The sequence below is a fragment of the Botryllus schlosseri genome, chromosome 1 (genome assembly GCF_051294905.1).
Source record: "Botryllus schlosseri isolate E-star chromosome 1, Bs_hap1, whole genome shotgun sequence".
NCBI lineage: Eukaryota > Metazoa > Chordata > Ascidiacea > Stolidobranchia > Styelidae > Botryllus > Botryllus schlosseri.
Genome location: NC_137236.1, coordinates 19,542,282 through 19,568,945, shown reverse-complemented (window position 1 = coordinate 19,568,945; position 26,664 = coordinate 19,542,282). Strand labels below are relative to the sequence as shown.

General features: G+C 39.6%; 2 protein-coding genes and 1 long non-coding RNA gene across 3 annotated transcripts in view; 2 read left to right on the top strand and 1 right to left on the bottom strand.

Moving 5' to 3' along the window:
- The window catches only part of LOC145444715 (uncharacterized), a 201,220-nt gene that overhangs the window by 4,896 nt on the left and 169,660 nt on the right, over positions 1-26,664 (bottom strand). The gene's annotated exons all lie outside the window — the stretch shown is intronic.
- The window catches only part of LOC145444568 (CCN family member 2-like), a 50,199-nt gene that overhangs the window by 14,974 nt on the left and 8,561 nt on the right, over positions 1-26,664 (top strand). The window lies entirely within an intron of this gene.
- LOC145438176 (cysteine-rich motor neuron 1 protein-like) lies at positions 11,849-14,216 on the top strand. The gene is made up of 3 exons (XM_080315542.1): positions 11,849-12,041; positions 12,713-12,890; positions 14,057-14,216. The coding sequence occupies exons 1-3, from the start codon at positions 11,905-11,907 to the stop codon at positions 14,132-14,134; spliced, it is 393 nt and encodes a 130-aa protein (XP_080171668.1). The 5' UTR covers positions 11,849-11,904; the 3' UTR covers positions 14,135-14,216.

Genomic DNA, 26,664 nt, shown 5'->3' with positions numbered 1-26,664 from the left:
CCTATATTTTGTAAAGTCGAATACATTTTACTTATTGCCAAGCAATGGAAAATATTGGGAAAATTAATCGAATCAATATATTTCTCTCGTCATCTGCATTGTTACTGTGTTCGCGAAACTGATCGTTACCATGCTTTTTGCCGAATGAATTGATCTACCAAAGACCTTTTGATGTTTACTCAATCAATGACTCCAAGTTCATAAGACTTAATCATTGCGTGTGCCTGTCACCTGACAGTGATATATAAACATTTGTTATTCAATCTGTCTCTTTAGATGACAATGAACTTGGTAGCTAAATTATGGGTACATTCCAAGCGGATAAAAGTCGACAATGTCTCTGAGATACGGAGTGCAGTTTATGAAGTCTATAAAGATAAACTGCGTGGTCGTCAATTATTGATCAAGTATTACGACAAATCAGTTGAAGATTTTATTGACCTTGATGAAGACGCAATTATTAAAGACAAAGGTAAAATAAACGTTGAAGTTCTAGAACAACACCAAATAATCAAAGGTAAGCCCATAGTGTATTATTTATGCTTCAAATTTACACATTGCCTTCTGCAAGGTTATTAAATCTTCAAATAATGCAGAGGTCTCAAACACGCGGGTGTTGTTTGTTCTCTTTATCGATGTTATTATCCGTGACGATTAGGGTAGGCCAAGTAGGTAGTAGCACGCTCTACAGCTGTAACACCAATGAATTATTCGCCGATCGGACATTATATTCCTTGGGTTCTTAACCAGAGTCCGTATAGACCCCATCAGGGTACGAAGCACCACATCAGGGTGTGCGAGATGAATTGTGGAATTAGGCCTATATGCTGTGGAATATGTTCTTGGCCAATTAATTCAACTGGAAAATAGTCTTCGCGCTACGTGCGATTTTATGTCAATGCGCTTTCTGATTTAAAAAAATAGGTAACATCAGAAATTGTGTTGAAAATGGACAGGGGCTACGAGAAATCTCATTGGAAGTACAAGGGGTACGATCACTAATAAGATTAAGAAGCAATGCTATTACGAAGTTTTGCTGAGTGCGGATGCGGAGTGAATTAATAGAGGGCGTCAAACGGATCGTAGTTCGAGTCCTGGAACCAGCCTCGAATGTTGCATTGTTGCGCAGAGTTTGGTATTGTGACGCGACAATGCCGCCTGAGCATCTCAGGAGCAAGTGCGCACGAGAGTGAGAGTGTGAATGCTCAATCGGTTGCGCAACAATGGCCGATAGTCCGATACGCTTGCTGCCATCCTTGCGTCACAATTCCAAACTCCGTCACAATCCAATGGGACAGCATCCGACAGGCGCTGATTTAATTTGAAGTTGGCAATGACAATACCAATAGCCTAAACTTATGACTTTATCAAAACCAGGATTAGGCTACACCTCTCAAATGTCTGATATCAGATCATTCTTCATTAGATTATAAAATATTCTATATAAAATTGTGACACGTCACAGGTCCACTAGTTACAATATTATAACCCAACAGTTTTACGATGTCATGATGCAAACTCTCGTTATGATGTATATATAACTCATTAATTAAAAAATTATGCCCGCACAAAAACAATTTTATTCAAATATTTGAAACTGCGATGTTTTCCGTGTCAAGCGTGAATTTTCGCTGGGTCGGGAGATTTGCTCGTGTCCACCGGGCACTCTGATGAAATTCACAGATGCTACGTACGTCGTACATATTGGAAGATCACGCCTGGGACCGCTGAACTATATAATCTATGACACTCTATTCATTACAGAACTCGTTCCACAACTTCATGTTGAGACCCCTCTGAAAATGCTGCCTCCACTGCCTCTGCTGACAAGGAAAAAGCAGATTCCCATGGCTTCAGTTCATCGGATAGTGCTGGTTTGTATTATATTATAGTATTATACAATATTATAGATTCTTCATGGGTTATAGTTGCAACATGCATCTTTTAAGGTCTATGCTCACAGGAGGATCGTGTCAGTGTGATGTCAGACATTCCTGTTTTGTGGTGCGGCAGTTATGGTCCTGGTAAGAATATAACTTATTATCACCATGTTGAAATATATTGAGAAAAAGTAATTGAATTTTTGTACGCATTTTCTCAATTTTTATTTTTGGCAGTTTTGGCATCTGGCTTTGACCAGGCCTGCCTTAATGTATAGCATAGCTCTCATTTGCTAGATGTTTATGCACAATATCACACATCAGAATATATAATAAAGGAGTTTCATTCCTTTATTAAGATGTAATGAAGCCATCACCAGCTACCAACGCGCCGCTCATCAAACCTACCGTAAGTGAATGGAAGGCGAAACTTCTTGTCAGTGATTCTGGAACATTTGCCTGGTGTGCACATCACCAATGCTGTGAAGACCAAACTCCGTGCAATGCACCACCAAATAAAATCTTTTGAGTAATGACGTCTTGAATTGTTAATAATAAATCCAATTTCATGTCAACATGTGATGCATTATATATGTATGTTGCTGTTTGACGAGGATATGCGTATGCCGTATATAGGATGGGTTGGTACCGGATAGAGGTGTGAAATAACCCACCTTGGGGATAAGGTAGAAAAATACCTACCTGTGAAATAAGGTAGAAAAATACCTACCTGTGAAATAAGGTAGAAAATTTTCCTCCTGTTTGTAAGGTAATCTTTGAACCTCCTCTAAAGGAGGGCACAGTTTTTACAGTGTAGGAGGATTTGTCTTACTTTTTAAAGGAATTGAAAATCTCCTTCTTTTTAGCAATCCGTCCTCCTTTACAGCTTAGCAGCAGCTAGGCTAATGTATAGGGTCAACTGGAAATCGGCCTAAAGGACGCTAAATATGTAACGCGGAAGTTCGAGCGGGTCGTTCTGGATCCGACTCAGAGTGATGACCTGTATTTTAATCAACACCACAAAAGTAACGTCAATAAATCGGGATTCGGAATCCCAGTAGAAGTGAAGGCCTTTTCTATATTATTCAGTCAACACAAGATTTCCAGTAAATATTTCAAACTCAGCTGTTTTCAATTTCGGTGAACTACCTTTAATGATTTTTAAAATGTGACCATCTTTCCAGGTTACAAAATACGGTGGCCCTACATGACACGTCACATCGCATGAATCTCGGCCGTAGCTTATTGGAGCTATTACTCAAAATATATTAAATATGTTTTAAAATCCGTCAGGTGCCTTCGCAATATTCAAATATCTACTCTTCGCGATATTCAATTGTTGGCGACTGGGGAATGATCAATGCGTTGACATCCCACGCAATTACAGAATTTGAATATAAAGATTGACAATCAATTCAATTAAAACAGTCTGCGTATACAACAACTGGACGAACGCCGGCAACATCTATACATAGTAACGCCACTGAGGAATCATGATCGAACTGTCGGGCAATCTTGGATTTACCTATATCTACTATTTACAAACCACTCAATTGAGTACGTATATTTATTCAATTGTAGTAGAACTTGACCTCCCGATTCCCATTTTCTTTAAATATGCTTCAGCATGCCTTCAAAAGAGCCAGCTTTACTCACAATTTAGTAGAAAACCGGAACAGTGTTTCTATTTGTATTTGAATATCAATATTCGCTACTTTTACCACTGTAGGAAAGGATGCTGCTTAATGTATATATTTTTTTTCGCAAAAACGCAGACTTTGTCATAGTTGTGTGTGTCACTGGTTCGACCCTGTGATTATGCAAATAAAGATCTCCATCAATCCGATACAATTATCTCTTGACCTAGCCATATGGCGATTATAGAGAAGCATTTTCGATCGTTAAACGAGTGAGGTATTTTGTTACTATCAAGGATTAATTGCTTCATCCCGTGACTCTAAAGCATAAATATCGCCACGCAATGAGACAGAGATCACATTCGCCTTTGAGATCGGGAACATCATCCCAGTTGACAATGTCCACAGCGGTCTAAGCTTGGGCGAAGTCAATATAGCGAAGACCTGGTTGCCACAAACGTTATAAATATGGACTCGGTAGGTGACGAACCAGGCCTGAGCATACAAATAAGAGTCTTAATCTGGTCGGCATTCGACGATTGAAAATGTTGTCAGATATTAGCTCAAAACATTTTATGTGAGGGTTTTATAATGGTTCATAGTCAATTCGACTTTTATGAGCTGTTTAACGAGTTTTTGAAGCATACGTGGAACTAAATACTGGCCCGGGCCGAACCTGTCCTAACTACGACCCGAATATTTAGCTCTCTATCCAAGTGGTAACGATATACTCGCATGTTACGATAGTAGAACGAAATGTCATCCATATTGTAGACGAAAATCGCCTATTTCGTTGATTCTCACAAAGACCGAAGTCCAAAAAAGTAGCACTTTGTCACGGAGACCATCTGGTTCCAGGACAATATAAACGAACAATTTGCGTCTAGATATATTTCTGCTTGCCAAGGCCCTTGCACCAGCCAAGCACTATATCTTACCTATTCTCCATATAGGCCAGTTGTGTTGTGATGTCAATCCAATATGCATCTAACGCTACGCTATTAGTCGCTGAGGGCAACTTGTTAACATGCGAGGTCGAAATAAATCTGAAATATATCGCTATTTGTAGAATATTTATATAATATTGAGCTAAGATTATGAAGACTTTGTGTCTTGTCGTATTGTTTTACGTCGGTGCAGTGCATGGAGCATCACCAACGAAATCACTGAGTTGCGCGCCATGTACCAGGCCTTGTCCAAGACCCAACTGTCCACAAGGAAAGATTCTCGAAAAGGACAGATGCGGGTAGGTTGTTAGCATGTAGCATAAGGGCCTGAAACTTCTCCGGTCGGAGGGACTGATGTGGGGAGATGACGTAGGGTAGGCCTATTCGACGGGCTGGATTCCGGAATCGATACATTAATCGCGTTCTTATCCACCTATACAAAGAATAAAACGGTATTTAACGTAATGTACTGCAAAAGCTATTGAAGTCAATCAGCTATCTGTGGTCGATCAAAGTTTTCAATGAGTTCTCTGAACTCTGACTGCATGTCGTATATAGAACCTTTAGTAAAGACTGCACGCGCACATAAGTTACATTGGATCGCAGTCTTGTCTGGTCAGTGTTCGTGGTCGAAAATGTTTGCACGCAAATGTATGTAGACCTAAACAGAAGAAGTAGTTTCCTGACCATCTTTCACAGGTTGGCAAACATTATTTTGATTAGATCGGCGTATTAGATCTGCCTTCTTGTCACCAACAAACAACTATATCTTTTGATTCCTGATACAACAATATCTTTGTTTTTTTTTCAGTTGCTGCTACGTGTGCGTCAGACCTAAGAAACAATACGAACGCTGTGGTGGTTTATTCAACCGATACGGCCGATGCGACCGCAGAAAAGGATTGGTCTGCCAAGTGGGTCCTCTCTGCCACGGCAGTACATCTTATCCAGCAAAGAATATAGTTATCCCAATCATCAGTAGATCTGGATACTGCTTGACAAAGAAGCAAGTGGTAAGTCAAAACTATAGGACTCGTGTCAGTATAGTGCAAGATACAAACGTACCGTTTGATACTCTCCCGAAATAGCCTATGCATATTGCATATTGCGTATGTCCAGACCCGAGGCGGCCGATATTGCTACATGTTCAAAGTACTCAAGTGGATTTAATTTTTTCCACTACTTCCTTCCCTCTTCCCAAACTACATCATCAAACAACATACTTCAGTACTTTCCATACTTTTTTTTTGTACTGCCACACTAAATAGTCACGTCACAACTTGAATCACCACTTCTATACCTGGATATAATCAAGTACCACGTTAAGGTATTACTTATGTTTATACCCAGAGGAAATTAGTAACGAAGTACTTATACTTCTTCGAATATATTTGCTTATCAAAACTCCTAAGTCAAGTGATAATGTGTGTGGAATATTTCCACTTCTACACAGTTTTTTCGGCAAAACTACTCACTTTGGACAGAAAGTATTTATATGATATGCTTTCATCCACGATATGCTTGAAATTCATATGACGGCTGTGCGAAATATAGCCCTTCTAGCACGATAGCTGAATATATTTTAAATAATCGTATACCTATTTCTAGTGTTATTGGTCAATATGATACACAAATCTTGAATGTAGCTACTCTCGATTAACAGCTAAAAGTGTATGACGCAAGGACCAAATCTATTTTTAAAACCTGAAAATTGCTACTTCTGCTTGTAATTCAGTAGTAATTCGTGGTTTTAATTGTACTTCTATCCCAGTACCTACTTTGAAGACCTCCGCTTATGAATCTATTACGCATTGGCTTATGCAACCACCATGAAAAACCCATGGGTTTGACTGCAGTCAATTATGCAATGGATAATTTACTTTCCAGGAATTGGCTCGCAAGCTTTGCAAATTCCCAGGGTTAGTTTGCCCAGGGACTCCTTCCCCGGTAAAACCGATTCTCACCGAAGTCTGACCGAAGCGTTCCGCTCGTCATAACGAATACATGACCTTTTGTAAATGGTGATGTAGCCTATTGAAGAACTTTGTGCGAATAAAAACATTGCATGAAGAGATCATTGTATGAATCTGAGAGAAGCAGTAGATGTAGGGTTTTGGTGCTCGACTACTACGATCTTGTGCACCAGAGGGTTTGATTGTAATAAGTCCTCTTACATTATTGTATTTGACGAAATAGCAAATTCTTCAACAGGTATTATAGTGAACTAGTTAGTTAGTAGGCTACGTCTGATAGCGCAATATTAACGACAGGATTCCTGGCAGCTTCAATGACAGATAGTCTATATTTGGAGAATATCAGGTATGCTTGCAGGAAATTCTCCATGGTCGAACCAAATGTCAGCAATCCGTCACCATTACACCCAATCCTGTACAGATTCAGCATTACAGATTTAGCTCGCAATATCCGGTTTAATTTCGGGTTAGAATGGACGAGTCTTATCTATGATTGAAGCTCTGGTATTGTCTCTGCTGACTTCGGGCAGTTCTTACTTCCACTCTTTCCTTAGCATTGCTCATTACGACTGATCTGCATTTTCGGGAGATAGACTTCGCGTTTGTGAAATATCTAAAAATTCGCCTGACGTTGCCGATCTTGCGAGTTGGTCTGCTTCTTCGTCGTGAATTATGTCAGATGCAATTTATTTATCACGTCGTTAAGACCAGAAAACGAGAAGAGCGCTTAAACTGTCCGATGGTTGATATATCCCTAAAGTATAGAAACATTCATTTCGCACCCAATTTAGGTTATTTATAATTTACATTTTAATAATATATTCATATTAGAACTATATTAAAACCCGAAGCTTTTGAAGCAACACTCTTCAGGGGTAATCGTCGGCATAAAGAGAATTTCAAAAACTTGCATATAACTGCATTGCATACAGCCAATTGTGACGTCATAGAAACAAAACAACATCAAGTGCAGACAAACCGCGAGCACAGCTAGTGGCCAATTTTTAGCTGAAGCAAACGTCCCTTCTGCTGGCATAAGCGTGGTTGATGGATCTTAATGAATGTCGATTCCAGCGCGGACAAGTGGAAAAGTGTGCGGCCTCTACCCAAAATTGAGAATCTGTCGTCACTATAGTTATTGGCGCAAGTAGCATGCTCAGCTAAATGCCTGCCATATATATTTTTTTATTTCACTGACTACCCCATGAAATTGTTAGGCTGTCTGAAGAAACGATGCACAAAAAATGTGGCTCAGTTACAACCAGTACAAGCAAAGTTATTGGAGGACACTATTTTGGATTTGAAAAGAATAGTATTTACGGTGGCAAATTCTTCAGTTATTTATTATAGATTTTTAACCACCGTAATTACTATTATTTGAAATCTTGAATTTTGAACATCAGTAACTTCGTTTTTTACTGGTTCGAATTGAGGTAAATCCGTTGTCCATCGCCTTTTCCGGCAATCAAACAATTTCATGGTGTATAGCCAATAAGATTCGAGGAAATTTCATGTTTATTTTTATTAAATAAATCCAAAACTTTTTCTCTTATAGCAATGCCACTATAGGTTGGAATTGAGCTTAAATAGGTGTGCAGCGTTTTTTAGGTAATCTAACAATTTTATCAAGTATAGCCGGTACAATTTCAAAAAAGTCATTTTTGAACACCGCTCATACATGTGCATAATCCGGTGATAAGAATAAAGTTTTGATGTTGATTTAAGTGGAATCACAGTTTGATAGTAACTGCTCGGCGCAGCGTAACGTGTAGTGACTTATAGCATAGATTACTAACCTACGGATAGATACGCAGGTCACGTCGTTACGCTCCAGCAAGCAGTTACACTTATTGCTGAGCAATCTAAAAGCAGCATAATCGGTGGTGTTATAACTTGCGACCCGAGTGGTGAAATTTAATGAAACTGGTCTTAAACGAGAGCTACTGTCGCACTGATTCGGAGAATAAAAATAAATACCTTGTCAGGGAAATGGAACCACGTCAAAACATCCCTCAAATTCTGAAAATCGACATTGTTCTTAACAATCGCTTGACGAAATTGCCATTGTTATGTTCATCGTGTTTCGGTGTTGCCATTGTTGGAACAATGCCGATTTTCAGATTTTGAGGGGTGTTTTGAGGTGGTTCCATATCCCCGACAAGATTTTAATTTGTATTATCAGAATCAATGCGGCAGTAGCTCTGGATCGGGACCAGTTTCATTACATTTCAGCCCTCGAGTCGCAAGCTATTACACCACCAATTATGCTGCTTTTAGATTGCTCAGCAATAAGTGTGACTGCTTGCCGGAGCGTAACGACGGGACCTGCGTATCTATCCGTAGGTTAGTAATCTATACTTATAGAATATATGCTAGATCAATGTAAGAGTCGTAGAATATGGGTAGGCCTTTACAGTTTTTCTAAGTTTTGATTTGGGTGACCGCTAAGTAGTTTAAAAAGACCACAAGTGTGTCATTTCAATACCAAAAATTGCCATATTTGCTTGAACGAATTATTTATTAGGCTACTGGAAGTGCACAATCACAGAACGAAATTTTCAGGTTCTATCTCATGCAACGAAACAGATTCGCAATCCCGTTCCCATCCGCCAGCTTCCATTTCTTCATTGATTGCAGATTCCCACGCATTTCAATGCCGCGCTGTCACTGTTCGTCGGTCCTTTGATTTTGCCACTTGTCAGCTATCTTTTGTGCATCCTCGCCAGCGACCTGCTCTGGAGCGTTCATCGAGATGTTTATTAGATCATTCAGGGTGATATCTAGTAGCATATTTCGTTGTATGGTTTTAACACGACATAGCGACGAAAATCTTCGCTTGGGCCAGGATTCTGGCTTCTGGCTTCTGGCTGCTGGCTTCTGCTTGTTATGTTTCCACACGTAAAAATTGATCATTATGCGCCATAAATCAGGAGAAAAAAACATTTAGAAGTATCGAAGGTGCGCTTATTTTGTGAATACCTCTTTGATTCAGCTGTTATAGCTGTACCGCAACTATTGATCGTCGGCTATATTCGTATTATCGACAAGACATAGCGAGAAACAACCAATAATTTTCTACTTTAGTTGCAAGTCCGAAATTTGGGAAGCCCTAAAAGAACACTGGGCCTAGAGTGACGGTAGCCCAGTTCATCTCGACAACCTAGTATCTCTCGCTGTATCGAATTCAAAACTTCATTAATTTCTACATCCGCCGAATCTTTTCGCGTACCCCCTGAGAGAGTCTCAATTACCACTTGTGGTACTCGTAACACAGTTTGGGAGCGACTGCATTATTCCTACCACCGCAACTGTATTAAGTCTGAAAACGCGTCACGTGTTGGATTTTGTTAGTAATCTTACTATTAAATCTATTATTGATCACGTTTGAGATTTTACATTTGGTGTTCACATACATGTATTTTAATCTGAATTCCAATGCCTTTTACTTTCATTTGTATATTCCAGCGTCATTTTACGCCTACTTGTAAACTTGATTACAACTTATGAGTAAATAGCCCGTTCAAGGGAGATCAAAGCGAGCAATATATTTTCAATAGGCAATTAAAATCAGTTGTCAGATCTAGATCTTTCGTAAAAGAGAGCATATTTCCTGTATTGACTACACAGCGACGTGTTTAATATAAGGCCATAATCGAACTGATATAGGCAAAATGAAACGTCCATATTTAATACAACAACCACATATTGACTAAGATGTTTTTAACGAATCGGTTGATATGTCTGTCGAAAGATGTAATTTCGTATCTAAGCCGGTTCGAACATTGTCATCTTTCCGAATCGGCACTGAAAAACATTATTTAAGGTTTAATTAAATCTGTGGTCTTGTAATCGATGTCTTCGGTACCATATAAATTGCTTTCGACACTCTGACGCTTATTACAGCAGAAGATTTCAAGGAACCTCATTACTTTAGATTTAATCAATCTAATCAGATTTTAATCTTTCCGATTCAGCTCTTAAAACTTCATTTGATATTTTATGAAATCTGAGGTTTTTCTAATTGATTTATCCATTACCATATAAATTGCCTCCTACACTCTTACGTGTATTACAACAGCAGGTTTCAAGGAACGTACCCCATTATCTTAAAAATAATATATTAATTGCTATCGTGAGAAAGGCAAAATATTTTATCACCTCCTTCCGAAATATATAAATACCCTCGCGTTATGGCAAATGGAGTTCACGTAGGATGCGCTTTTCACACAGTCCATTCCAACGCGGTTTAATGCTAGCAATTTGGTCGGCAAGGTTTTCGCATTTCGTTTAATGGGGCATGTGGTTCGGTATAGGTTTAGGTCAGTCAATCATGAATCTTTATCATGTATCGCCATCCAAGTAATCATAGATTCTCTGTTCCATTGGATGTAGAAGTTAGATTTATAAGATTCACCTATAGTATACCGGTTGACCAATTAAATGAAATATCTCTTTCTCTTAAAACTCAATTTCAAAGTGTTATCTTCATAGCAAACCGACGATGAAAATAACTGTAAAACACCATCAAATGTAGACTAGGACATCATATTTCTACTAGTTTATTTTACCTGTCCTTGTCAGAATCTCAACATGAGGTTACTTCACTAAAATACCGTTTTACATTGTAACTATGTGGATGCGCACATTGGAAACCACACAAGCCCGTGCTATACTTAGTAGATCGGGGAAATGATTTAACACGTCAGGGTTAAGTGGGTGGTTTGATAACACCGTATCGTAATGGCAGTAGCCTATGTCGTGTAGAAAACGCCTTTGCTTGGGTTTTGGATGTATAGAGAGTACTTGTCGCGTATTTGAAAAAGGTAAATTTTCGCCGGTACAGCGGGCTTCTGTATATTATGGGTGATAACTTGAAGTAAGTGAGCGATTGGATATCTGTGTGATGCGCAAGGAGGTGGTTATTGGTTTGGCCGCGATCTATTTCAAGTGATTGCGTTGCAACTTTTAATCAACAGTTTTTCAGGACGAACTACTTGCTTTGAGCACTTTCGATATCATGTAGGATAATAAAGTTAATTTTCGGATATGCTTTCATCGCGTTGATGCGTAAAATTCTCATGACCACGGTGTCGCGGTAACGAGATTTAGTTACAAATAACCCTCGCACTCGTAGTGTCGTTAGCCATTTTTCGTCAGTAGCGAAGATGCAGTCAGCAATTTCGAAAATTACCACCTCTAATAAACCGCAAAAAAAAACAAATCAACATTTTTAAACTGCATATGCTCACTTGATTAATTTTCAGTTCTTCAGTTACTATTTCAAATAGTTTTCACATGTCATCTTGGGTATTTTCACATCGATACTTGTAATTAAGAACAAATCTACGGCATCACTGCTACTTCTACTTGGGAAGTAACACTATAGGCAGTAGGCTATAATTATGTGACTTGATAAGACATATAATGAGTGTACGTCCCTTTTTCTATTATTAGACAAGAATCCATCATGCATACGCTGTGTTTCATATTATTGCTTGCCATCAGTACAGCGTATTGTACAGGCATACGCTGCCCACCATGCAAACGACCTTGTCCTCGCCCGTATTGCTTTGGCGGAGGAATGCCAATAAAGGATTATTGTGGGTGAGTGTGAGATGGGGCCTGTTTCATATGATTAAGCGATCTTACCTTTATCTATTGCGACAGCGATTATATGTATAATTGTCACACTCTTAGCGTATACGTATTGTTGAATTATATCTCGGTTATACTTCCTACGTGCCTACGTGCATGCCTTTTTGCGTCCCAGCGTGCAATGCATGCATCATTTGGATTAATATTTGTGTTTCATATATACCGTGGTGTTAGTCTATTCACACCAATATATCACGGATGGTACACTGGTGTAAGTACACAGTCTTTTCGCTTAGAGTGTATCTTGTTTTTATACTTTTCCAAAGTTCTCACGAAGAGATTGTAAGTGTAACCGGCACTACACTACACTTCTATTTAGAATATTTCCTCTACCACCGAACCTATTTCAAGCAAAGCTGCTTACATTTCGACCTTGCGTTTTCTAAAGTAGATCGTGGTTTTGGTGTATGTTTGCGCCACCTGTACGTGTTCAATTGTCATAACGACTTGGCGAAGAAGGCCCTGTATCGCGGTAACAAAATTTAGTTTCGAAAATACCACCTACTTGTTGTGGCATTAGTCATTTAGCACTATAGTCGAGAAGATGCGCCCTGCAATTTTAAATGGAGTCCCATCCGACACCTCTGCTCACGTAACGGTAAATTTTACGTTGCATTTAGGTGCTGCTACCAATGCCCGAAACAGCTATATCAGCGATGCGGTGGCTTTCAACGGCTGGGAGAATGTGACACCAGAAAAGACCTAGTGTGCGTGTCTGGGCCTATCTGCGGCGGTGTTACTTTCATTGCAATGCCGATAGTCGCGCCATCAGGTTACTGTCTAAGAAGGAAAGACGCAGTAAGTTAACGCCATGTTTTCGTCAGAGATGTTCAGTAACGACGCACTTCTACCTTTTTGGAGTACTAAACTGTGTTTAGCACCCTATTCCCGCTACTTCAAACGTTCCCAAAGTAGGGGTCACGACCTAAATGATGTCGTTTGCCCATTCTCTGGGGTCGCATAGAGACAAAAATGAAATACCAGTGACTAGGGCTGGTCACAATGAATTGAGTACTCGAATCTGAATCGAAAAACAATTTTAATGACTCGAGTCGAGTAGTAAAGGACGATTTTTTCCAGTACTGAAATTATTCGCTACTCGCAACTAAAAGTTAATTTACTAACGAGAATTATAGTTTTGATACTATTTTAAACTGTGGAAGCCATGAAACCTTTATTGGCCACGTCGCAGCATAAGAGACCTAGTACAAAGCTACGAACGTTACTTGAAATAACACATTTCCGAAATCAGCATGATCATAACAGAACATTGTCAAGAAGTGCAATGAAATCGGTATGGTCGAAAAATACCGAAGTATCTTTAATATGATGGATAACAGGCATTATGTTCTTAGTGGTAGCATAAAAGGCACATTTTTGAACTTAGACATAGTACATCATGTTGTGATGTCACAATGAGTGATACTCGAATACTCGATTCGACTCGAAGCGTGGTACGTGATTCAGAATCGAATCACTCGGCTACTTTATTTTGCCCAGCCCTACAAATGACCATTACGAAATGCCCATTAAGTGGATGCTTTAGTTCATTTTTCAAAGTAGAAGAAAAAACGACCTCTGAAGAATGTGAACCCGGATTGATATAGAAATCGTTCCAAATGACCTATATACGTTTATATAGTCTTGATAGAGTGAGGACGAGTTCATAATTGCATAATTTCAACTAAGGTGTGCATATATTGTAGTAATAAGCACGCAAAATTAAGAGTGGGGTCGCAGAACATTAACAAATTGAAATTTTCGGTCGCGACCATAAAAAGGTTGAGAACCTCTGCACTACTCACTCAGGTTGTTGTGAGTATATACCATTCCTACTTCACAGTTATCACTTTATTTCGCAAAACTGTCCCAATCCTTATTTAAATCGCAACTTAGTAACGAAGATTAGAATAAAGCCTACGGAATTTTTCTAACTCTCTCTTTATCTCTGTTTTTTATTTTAGGAAATGATTCGCAGGCTCTGCAAGTTCCCGGGATTTCTTTGCGCGAACACCCCCATCAACTATTTTACGAAGGCTTGATATCAGCTCATCGGGAATCGAGCACGAACCCAGATTTAACGTTGAATTGTATTTTCCGCTTTGCAACGAATCAAGGATGCTCGTTATTTCAGTAAAGAAAACAGACCATTGTATTATGTGTGATGTCTGTACCGGCTTAATGGGGTCACGCGACTGCTACATATCATGTAACGAAGCATATACTCCTTCTTTTACAGCATACCCGAGTAGGACTTGTCCACCTGTACTGTGAGCCCAATGGCAATGTTTTTGGACTACTATCACTCCTATTTGAACCCGTTGTTAGGGAAAATATTAGCATTCAACAATTTTGTTTTTAGAAAGTTGGAAGTAATGTGAGGATGATTTTCCATCACGTTTATAAGTCCAATTCTTATAAACACTGCCTTAAATCAACCCTGTATCTCGGTAAATGAAAATATATTAGAGATTCTATGAACTGGTCGCTTCATTAGTCATTCTGCGTTGGTCACAAAGATCTATCGTTCCTTTTGGAAGTATCTAACTCAGATTGACTGCCAAAGGTTCACGACCTCACTGCCACCTAATCTGCCGTTTGAAATTACCAACGTGGATGCTTTCCATGCCTTTCAAGTTCTGACATTTCTTGGGAATCGCAACTGCATCAACTCCGACTGCTGTGCATTACCACCTCCAGCTAATTGGAGAGCTGATGCCATCAGCTCTGGGTGCGAAATCAGTTTGTCGCGTAGGTGCTGGCCCTAACGACATCTGTCTCCGTAAAGATATCGGTATTGGCCAACTCTGGTCACCAGTAAATTCGGACAAGGTATATTATTAGGAGGTATTATATGGTTACGAATATCAGGTTACTCAAATCCCGATTAGAGTTAGGTTAAAGTTGCTGTTAGGCAGAGCTGGTCTGAAAGGAGGTATAACGTCTTAAAACAGGGGCGGGCAAACTACGGCTCGCAACACCGTTCTGTACGGCCCGCGGGAGTCTAAAGAAACTTTTTTTAAATATTGATAAAATGCGTACTAAAAATCGCAATAATGCACGTACTTGATTAAACTATTTCTTGGTATATTTCACCATGATAATTCTAATACAGCGATTCTCAAACTGGGGGCGTGAAACCATCAGAAGTGGGGCGCAAAGCTGAGCTCAACTGAAAACAATTTTCGCGCTATGCGGGATTTACCAAAAATCTCATATTTGTTGCTCTGTATTTAGTCTGAATTTCACATTTTGAAATCTCTCATATGTAGTCGTAACCTTTTATGCCATCAAACTATCCGTTAAGTTTGCTAGCAACCTGGTTGCGTTTTGTGATATGACGGTAAGGGAGCGCGAAATCTTTCACTATCGTAAGGCGTGTCTTAAAAAGTTTTAGAACTACTGTTCTAAGGTAAATACTTCCTATATTATGTTTTATGTTTAATTTCTGGCGCGACAGCCCGATCTCACGGCCCACATAGTTTTAAAGGTTTCAACTGCTAAACATCACAGAAATCCTAAACGAGATTGACATAATTCGGATCACGAGTGGGATTTCAAATTGGCCACTCGATCCAGTTTTAATTATTTCAGTGATGTGTTCATAAAAACCGATTCGCACGTGTCTTAGGTAGATTCGTTCTCTGTACGCGTAGAATTGGGGCATTTATATTTTATCTACACATATAGTAGAAGCGTGTTTGAAGCTAACATGGTTATGATTCTGTGAGCATTGTGTGTCCTGGAACTGAACCAAAAGTGAAATTAGTAAATCTATGAACAGATCGCTGCTCACAGATTTAAACTTCAATCCTGTTCGAAGAATCGAGACAACCGACTTTCATCTCTATAGTTTTGACAAATTGGTTACTGAGATCGACCAGCCTATACAATCTCGCCACTATCTTTCTGACGCGTGTACCATATCATCAAAGCAATGTTTGGTTTGTTTTAAATAGGTACATATAATATCTCCATGCCCTAACTATATATAATCAAATACCAATATTGCGTTTTGGTTTATCCCATTTTATATAGTGCGTTCCGCGAATGGATTCAGATGTTGAATGCGGCCCTCGAGCTCAAAAGTTTGCCCACCCCTGTCTTAAAATCTGGCACATGAATCATGACAGCTGAATATTTTCGAGATTTGCATCTACACGTAGTGTCATTACCCATTTTGATTGTGCCAGTTTAATAATTCAAAGATTCATAACTGATACGCGACGTGATCAATTTGCATAAGTTTATCGGATATGACACCTCCTTTCTATTCCGATATCACATTTCGTCATCATAGTCAACATTAGGTCGCAACAGTAATCACGCCTGCAAATACACTGGCCTTGGCAAATAGAATACGTTAGGTTGGGTGCATGCATATATTCAAAACCAACATAATTTGTAGCTGAACGCCGCCGTAAACTTTAATTACATGACATCTTGCCGACACAAGTGAAATGATTGGATTGCTGCACCAAAATATTCATTCAAAGATTTCATTCGCACAAATGGTGCTTCACTGAAATCAGGCAGGTTAAGAAATCGTCCGTAGAATATCATCAAAACAGAATCAATCCATCTCTGACTCAGCCGGTAAGAGATCCATCTCTTATCACCTATATTCTATATCCATACACGCATGATTGCCTCAATGAATTGGAGTCGGGGAATTGCTGGTGATCCCGATACACGCGTGTCTGTATTGCCTTTCTCTGGTCTGGTCTTAACTCCTTACCAGTGATGAGCATCGGGGCGGAGTCGTAGTTTATTCGGAGCGGAGTTTGGCTGATTTTGTGACAGTCGGAGTGGAGTCGGAGTTTACTACAAATATTTTTTTGGAGATTTTCGGAGTGTTGTAACTTTTGTCCTTGTAAAGTTGTAATATGAGAGGTAACATGCATAAAAGATTGCCAAGAGCATAAAAGTCTGCCATCTGCACTGCAATTGAGGAGAGTCGACAATACTATAAGGCCAACCATCTTATCACATTTATTTAGTAAAACACATTACCAAGTGTACCATGCTTGCCACTCTAATGATATGGTTAAAATGGTATGATTGACCACGAGCTACCTTAACCTAGTGATCTAGCAAGGCATTTTTGTTGAGCAGTGTCTGTAGTGTCCGATGTTTCGGATACTTGACGAGATTCATCGGAGTATCTCGGAGTCTGGGATTGAGCTCTTCGGAGTCGGAGGGAGTTTTCCTCAGACACTGAAGTTGTCGGAGGGATACGGAGTCTCGAAAAGCACAGTACGCTCATCACTGCTCCTTACGTGATTGAACGAGCGAAACTGGCGTATACATGATGTTTCAAGATAACCAATAAATGACTTGTTAAGTGTGATGATAATCATAAGCGTTATATATATCACCGTAACCATAGGTTTATTAGGTATGACACATCTTTTCTTTTTTCGACCATATGATAATTGATCGAAAGTAAAGTCAGTACTCGGTAACCGCAGAAATCACTCCAGTAAATACCATCGTCCCTCCACATGGAATACGATATATAGGTGACACTAGAATCAAATCGAACGGAATTTGCAGCTCAACGCGACACTAAACGTTAATTTCATGACGTCCTTTCGACACAAGTGTAATGATTGTATTATTTCCACAAGAACATTCATGCAAAACATTCATTCGGAAAAGCAATGTTCTTCTGCGATCGGGCGGCTTAAGAAATCATCTGTAAAATATCATCACAACAGAATCAATCATCCTCTGATTCAGCCGGTAAGCAATCCATCTCTGATCATCGATATCTCTCCACGCAAAATCGCCGCAGTGTGTTAGGGTTGGGGAATTGCTGGTGCTCCCGATACACGCGTGTTCGATATCGCCCTTCCCCGCTTTGATCTTTACTCTTGGGCACATGGCGAATGCGTCTCGCTGGTAATTGACCGCCCGGAACTATAACGCAGACGTGTGTGATTAAACATTACCAAATAATGATATGTTAACTGAGGGTGCAAGTTTGGTGGTCGTAGTGATAAATGACGGAAATAATGTAACATCCAGACATGGGGGTTACTGCATTTGTGTGATCCAATATATTGCATATATAATAGATTAAGTTGTAAAAGGACGATGACTATCACTATTCTCTTTGGAATAATAAGGAATATGACATAATCTGGAAATATATAGTGCGATATATCATAGTTATTGACTCTGGTAACGTCATATTTGTGAACCTCGTTGCCCAGTACTACATCCCAAGTATTAGCTATGTTGGCTCATTGATTGCGTCGTAACGAATTATATTCACTATCTAAGTAACTGTGCCACAGTACGCGATATGCGTATTGTGGGGATTGTAGGTACATGACTTTGTAAAGTAGAAATTATAATATTGACAGATGTTGGCATCCCCATCACGAGTGAAATTGTCATAAACCTGCGCGCAATGGCCCCTGCATCACGGTAACAGAATACATTTTAGAGAATACACCTATTTCGAATGTCGTTTATTATTGCGTTGGTCGAGCAAATGCACCGAAACCACCTCCGATTAAATGTTTAAAGCTGGGGTCACCGACACGCGGCCCGCGGGGTGATGTTTTGCGGCCTGCGAACTGATTTGAGATACGGGAACAACTCTTGTTACAGCATTTTAAAATGCTGAAATTTATTTCAGTTTCAAAATATTGTTGTTGATATTAAAAACAAGCCATTCTCCTGTGTGCAATATCACTATACCTCACTAGCTAATACGGCTTCGGCGATGGTAATAGCATGAAGGAAGAATTAACTGATATGAATGGGCATATAATGTCTTCACCTGCGATGGCCCAGATGCGGCCAAGACCAAGACGCTCAGAAAACGACTTGGGGCTTCCCAACTAGAGCAACTTTTAAGAAGAGTTAGTTTTCCTGCAAATACCGTGTATAGCTAACCCCTATATCGATTCTTTAGTCGCCTAAAAGTGTTGTCGGGTGCTCTGCTCATAGTTCATAATATAATAAAAGTGGTGATCATGATATCTTTGTTATATTTGAGAATATAATTATTTCTTTTGCAGAAACTAGGCCAGTCGTCCATGTTAGAGAGCAAAACATCGTACTGACTATAAAGTTTCGAAAACGTGGTTGTTAAACTCTGTGGTCTATCTTATCGCGATATTGAATTCATGCGGTCAGCGGTATTCACGAAATTAGAAAATTGGCCCGCGAACCGTTTTGAGTTCCGCGACCTCTGGTTTAAAGCATGCGACCAATCGAATATATTTACTAATTGAAACTACTTCAGTACTGTTAAAACATTATTTTTTTTAAACTTTCACCTTATGTAAATTAGACGGGTCGTGGAAATGGCTACTTCTACCTGTAATTGACTGGGAATGTACAGCATCACTTCTACGTACTTAAGCCATATCAGACAATGATCACTTGATGATGATGATGATATACGTGTTATGTATATCACTGTTCACTAAAACAATCAGACACAACGCAGACATGCAATATTACCTGGATATATCCAGCGTCTACTTTGCCTCTAATGCTTGATCCGTACTGGTTCATCAATTCCTGGTTACTTCCAACCTCCCACTTGATTGAAATGGGAGGACCGTTGTCCAGATTCGTCTGATATTGCTTCGATTTGATGTTGTAATGAAGAGAGAACAGGGACGCGAGATTACCGCCAAAGCGCGTCATGAAGCCATTTGAAATGCGATACTTTAGAAAGGCTCTAAAACGATGTTAGTAGTGTGAACAGGGATAAAAGAAACCTAACATGGGGAACTAGAAACAATGATTCTATAGTGACCAGATAGCGTAGTGGTATGATCCACAGCTACAACACCAATGGGTTGTGGGGTCGAGTCCGACCGAGGTCAACCCCAGAATTCCTACCGAAGTGTTGAACGTTTCTAGGCTCCAGAGAGAAATAATCCCGGTGAAGGTACATTCTCCATAGAATAGGGGTCATTTACTCAAAATGGGTAATGGGCTACGGGAAGTGGTCGCAGTGCTGTGAATTCCCACTCGTGCAGGCCTGCATGGTACAATTAGAAATAGCAAAACATATAAACTGTACTTCAATTAGAAGTAGAAAATCAAAGGCTGAAAAGCACTCAAGGAAGCAGTCTCAAACGTTCAAGTGGTCGAGGAGTCACATAATATTGGCAGTTAAATCAAATTTGACTTCTTTCGAAGTCGCAATATATATATATATATATTTGCTAATAACTCGATAATCCGCGACACTACGAATAGGTACAGCCAACGAAAAGATATTCAGTTTCGAAGATACAGGGACTTTCTGACGCGGTACCCGTGTTGGGATCAAGTCAATATACCTTCGAGTCACAAATCATCTCGAGTCATTGCATTTTGACTCGAGTCAAGACCAGTCGCTCAATTTCCAAAAGTGATTCGAGTCAAGTCAAGTCACTTAATTTTTGGAGGCGACTCGAGTCAAGTCGAGTCGAGTCAAATCAAATGACGAGTCAAGTCACTATTCGAGTCAAGTTGAGTTTTCGAAGTACGAGGAATGATTCAAAGTCATTGCATCATGCTAACTGTTTTAAATACAGACGGAGTCCCCATTTATTTTGAATCGCGGAACAAATAAAGAGTTGATTAAACACGCAAAAGGGCGCTGTATACGTCACGCATACGTAGAAGTGCTCAACTATGCAAGTAGAGCTATAGCCCCAGTCTATAATTATCAGCCAAAATATACGATCAAATACGAAAACTCGGAGAGTTGAAAAAGGATATGGTGCAATACTGTTCCCACTTACATGTCCAATGTCCATGATATGCAATTACAAACGTAGACCTATCGGTAAAAGATGTAGGACGTGGTCCCTATATAGATTTCGTTGGGCCGTGTGGCGTTTGCAAATTGATTTAAATTATGTTTTGGACATTTCCCGTCTCTTTTTCTGTCTGCGTCACATCACGAGTCACTTCCCCCCTTGGAATTGTCATGTTTGCTACGCCCCTGGTTGTACAGCTATTATTTTATTCTATTCCAGTCAATGGATGAAATAGACGAGATAATGGAGGTCGTAAAAATGAACTTCACAGTTCTTCTATTTATGACTTGCGTACAGTCTGCAGTTTTACTACCAGTAGCACGATAATAGTAACCTACAGGTTGATGTTGAATCATCAATGATCATATCTTACCATTGTGATTGCTGTCATTGTCTTCGTGATTTGACTGCGAATAAACTAGACAATAAACTTGTTCGTGAATGCCGCCAGCCACTGCTTTATAACTTCTTAATCCCAGCTTAAAGACACTCGTACTTTTAGTCTATAGTCGTCGGAGGCCAAGAAGGCAGCATAGGATCATTTGTCGTATTTTTTAAAGAAATTGAAAACGTCCTCCTTCTGAGCAATTCCTACTCCTTTACAGATTTAAAAGCGATGCTAATGTACAGAGTCAACTGGAAATCGGTATAAAGGACAAGAAATAGGTAATGCAGTCGCGTCAAACGCGTTTTTCCGGAGACGACTCAGAACGCTAACCCTTGTTTAAATCAACACCACAAACGTAGCGTAAATAACGCGGGATTCGGGAGCCGAGTTGAAGTGATGGCCTTTTTTATTTTTCAGTCAGCACAACAAGATTTCCAGTGAATAAGTTAAAATCAGCTATTTTCAGTTTCGGTAAATTAACTTTAGGATTTTAAAAATGTGTCCTCCTTTCCGGTTTCCAAAATAGGGTAGCCCTACATGACACGTCACAACGCATGAATATCGGCCTTAGCTAATTGGTAGCTATGTTACTCAAAAGATATTTAATATGTTTTAAATCGCTCAGGCGCCTTCGCAATATTCAAATATGTACTGTTCGCGATATTCAATTGTTTGCGACTGGGAAATGATTAATGCGTTGAGATCCCGGGTAATTACAGAATTTGACTATCAAGACTGTCAATCAATTCAATTAAAACCGTATGCATATACAACAAGTGGTCGAACACCGTGAACATCTATAGATAGTAACGCCAGGGAGGAATCATGATCTAATTGTAGGGAAATCTGGATTTACCTATATCTACTTTTTACAAACCATTCAATTGAGAACTTACTGCTAATATACACAATTGTGGACCTTGGCCTCCCTATTCACACTTTTCCTTAACTATGCTTCAGCATGCCTTCAAAAGAGCTAGCTTTGATCACACTTTAGTAGAAAACCGTAACAGTGTTTCTATTTGTATTTGAATATCAATATTCGCTACACTGTAGGAATGGATGCTGCTTACTGTATGAATTATATTTTTCGCAAAAACGCAGACTTTGTCATAGCCGTGTGTGTCACATGTTCAACCCTGTGATTATCCAAATAAAGATGTCCTTCAATCCGATACAATTATCTCTTGACCTTGCCATATGGCGATTATAGAGAAGCATTTTCGATCATTAAACGAGTGAGGTATTTTGTTACTATCAAGGATTAATTGCTTCATCCCGTGACTCTGGAGCATAAATATCGCCACGCAATGAGACAGGGATCACATTCGCCTTTGGGATCTGGGACATCATCTCATTTGACAATGCCTATAGCAGTCTAAGCTTCGGCAAAGTCTATATATAGAGAAACCCTGGTTGCCATACACGTTACAGTGTTGTCAGATATTATTTGAAGGTTTTTCAATGGTTCATAGACAATTCTACTTTCGTGATTGAAGCATACATCGAGTTTAATGCTGGCCAGGGCCTGATCCTGGCCTAATCGAATAAACTATGACCTTAATATTTAGCTCTCTATCTAAGTCAGGGGTGGGCAAACTTTTGGGCTCGCGGGCCGCATTCAAAATCTGAATCCATTCGCGGGCCGTACTATATAAAATCGGGATTATAAACCAAAATGCATTATTGGTACTTTACTATAGTGAGGACATGGAGATAATATATATGTTTATTTAAAAGAAATCAAATATTGCGTTGATGATATCGTAAACGCGTCAGGAAAAGTGGCGAGATTTCATAGGCTGGTCGACCGCAATGACCAATTTGTCAAAACTATAGAGATGAAAGTCGGTTGTCCCGATTCTTAGAACAGGATTGAAATTTAAATCTGTGAGCAGCGATCTCGTCATAGATTTAATAATTCCACTTTTGGTTCAGTTCCAGGAGACACATTGCTGACAGCATTATAACCATGTTAGCTTTAAACACGCTTCTACTATTTGTAGATAAAATTTAAATACCATAATTCTACGCATGAGATCGAATATACCTAAGACACGCGCGAATCGTTTTTTATAAGCACATCACTAGAATAATTAAAACTGGAATGGCCATTCTGAAATCACACTCGTGATCCGAATTATGTCAATTTTACCGGAGTATATTGGTATAACACCATTTAAATATTATTCGATAAGGAGTTGGTAAACCTTATTACGTAATTCCCTGAACTGAAACCTGATAAGACCTTTGTGAGTCGTATATTTTGTCGTGTGAACGTAGACAACAATTTGTGCATGTACTCTCTCGTGGCCATGAGAGACGGTCATTCATTCATGATATTTCGCTGATTCGGAAGTCCGTGGCATTGCCGTACGTGATTCAATAAAGTTACAAGTCGTGGAGACGGAAACAAAATATATTCGTCAGTGTGATCCAACGAATACGTGTGCAATAGACAGGCTTCGTGGTACGTCAGCCAACAAGGCCGTACGTCCCGGTTACGTCGGTCCGTCGAACGAAAGAAGAACACGCAGCGAATTGTAAACGCAACCTTCTGGAGTCAGATATACAATTATAACAACTACAAACATTCGCTCTGCGTTATATGGGTGACCCCGACGCTCAATTAATCAAGACCGGCCGGCCGACCGACCGAAAACGATCAATATAAAGATTTGCGTTACACAACGGCGAGAAAGATCAATCAGCAATACAGCGACGACGGAAACAAAAGTCATCGCGACGTTCTCGCAGAAGAAACGACAACGAACAGCGCCTACTCAGAACAGACGAAGGATTGTAACATATTTTGAAGTTAAGTAGCTTTCCCGGACAGGGATTTCCATTGTATTTTGGTTTCAGATACGGTGGTGGAGTGTGTATTGAACTGCATAAATATCAGAATTAATTGTTTAGTCATGTCAGAGTATCGAGCTATGTGGTAAAATTGTGTTGTTTGGGAAGTTTTCATGTATGTTGAACAGGTTAATTATAATTAGAAATTGCTAGTAAGTTTGTGTGAATTCCGTATTGTTCATTGAATTTTGTTTTCTCAGTGATATAGCCATTATTTCGAGATAAAGTCTGAATATTCGTCTGTGTGCAGTACGACATTTGCGTGTACGGGCAACGAAAAGGTAATCATTTTCAATTCTCGCATGAGCAATTGCTATTCACTGTTATAAATGGAAGTGGAAAGTAGTGACAACGAACCTCTGGACAGATTCACCTCTCGCGAGACCACTATCAATCGGCCTTTTAACGAAAATGACCCGGCACGGTATTTCATGATGTTAGAACACCTATTTGAAGGCAAAAATGTACAGTCGCAGAAAGCTAAATATCTCATTTTGTTAGAGAACTTGTCTGACGCACACATCGCCGCTATTGACGGAAGTGTTCCCTGCCCAAGCATTGCAAATTGCTACGACTTGAACCGATTGGCGCCAGCTGCAATTTTCGAAAAATTTTACTTCAATTTTCAAAGTCGAAAAACTGTACCTTAATGGGATTGGAACACGTCAAACAAGGTGTCGTTCGATTCAGAACTTCAGCGCGCGTCCGATTGCGCCACTCAAACCATTTCGAGCACTGTGTCTGGCCACTTATATCAAGAGCAAGCCGAGAATTCGTTGATGAGAAACGTATTACATTTACTGTACTCTTTATAAACCTTAACATGGATATCTGGTGACATAGGCTTCTTGTGAATCATATCGGCGAGGAAATCATGATCATGGAGATGGCTCAGTCAATCTAATACGCCCTAATATCGCCATTATCCGATAGATACAATACTGACGGTTTGCACAATAAACACGCGCCAGACCGCAGAGTGAATGAGTCATCGGCGAGTGAGCGAGTGACGCGCGTGTATTTATTAGGTAGCGTAGCCTTCCAGGGCATTTACAAAGCTTATTGAGCACGTAAATGGGTCACTTTAGTATTGATAAACGGAGATTGTCAAGACCTAACCATAAGGACAAACCACAAACGCATATCTTACCACTACGTAAGGTTTATGACGTTAGTTGGTAGCACTTCATACAGACATGATACACACGTTTGCGGGGAATACACAGCGTGTAGAATTGGTCTTGTTGCGATATATACATCACTATTAGATGTTAGTCTGATGTAGATATAATCTTATGGGCATGTACTCTCCACAGAAACAATCTAAGAATGTCTACTACCGATAAAATTCAGGATATAACACACTATGTTACAGATATTCGTCCCTGCGTTTGACACTAGTGTGGTAGTCTGCAGGAATTCTCTTCACGATTTTTAGAAGCGGCCTTGGGGTGACATAGGCATAACTAATGTTTATTTTGGCCTTGAAGGTGGAGATTGGCTAGTTCTATTGAAAGAGGCAATCCGTAAATGCCTTTCATTACTACAACGAAAGATATATATCGTTATACGACAGCTCTTTGTATATCCAGATGAACACTTTTGCGTAGGTATATGCGCTGAGTAATATTGTATTTATTCCGAATTATACTTGACTATTAGCCATTATTTAGAATCGTATAAGCAGCAACTATTCACAGACACAATCTATGAAGGTATATCACTATTAGAACTCGATACATATCCCGTTTTGTGACCAGTATTCATCCATCTGCTTGAAGCTGGTACGGTAGGCTGCGAGAATTCTCTTCCCGGTTTTCAAATGCAACCTTGAGCGATGCAGACATAACTAGTATAGTTGTTTTAGCAAGAAAATCAGAAGCTGACAAGCACTATTCATAGAAACAAACTACAACAACTGGCTATGACGAATATAACCAAATATACGACAGGGTATATGATGGGTATCGGGAACGCGCGTTTCCGCGAAATGATGCTGTCGGCGGATATCTTTGTTACGCGGCCTATCACATAGATTTATAACACCTTATATGTAACTAATATCAGATACGAAGATATGTGTGAACTTGTATGGACACTAGCTTTTCACAGAAAGAAACAACTATGCTCTAAGACGGCTAGAACAAAACATACAGTACGTTATCTGAGAGTGGTCAATGACGCGCGTGTTGCCGAGACAGTGTATTTTGCAACATATTTATCTACGGTATTTGATATCCGATTTCGACGTCTTAGATATAATATATATCAAATAATATGGTATCAATGAACTGGCACAAACAATATCTATCCGCAGACATGAACAGCAGCGACCTAGCACGATTAGAACGGGATATATAGTGGTTCTAATACAGTAGGCTTCCCTCTAACGGCAATGGGTAAAAATACCCACGCCGGCGGGAGACGGTTAAACAGGTTTTGTTGGACTGTTTTGATGTTCCGATTAATCAGAAGTTGGATAACTTTTATGCCGAGGCAGTTCCGGGTATGGATCCCAGAGATTTGCGATCGCGGATTAATGAGT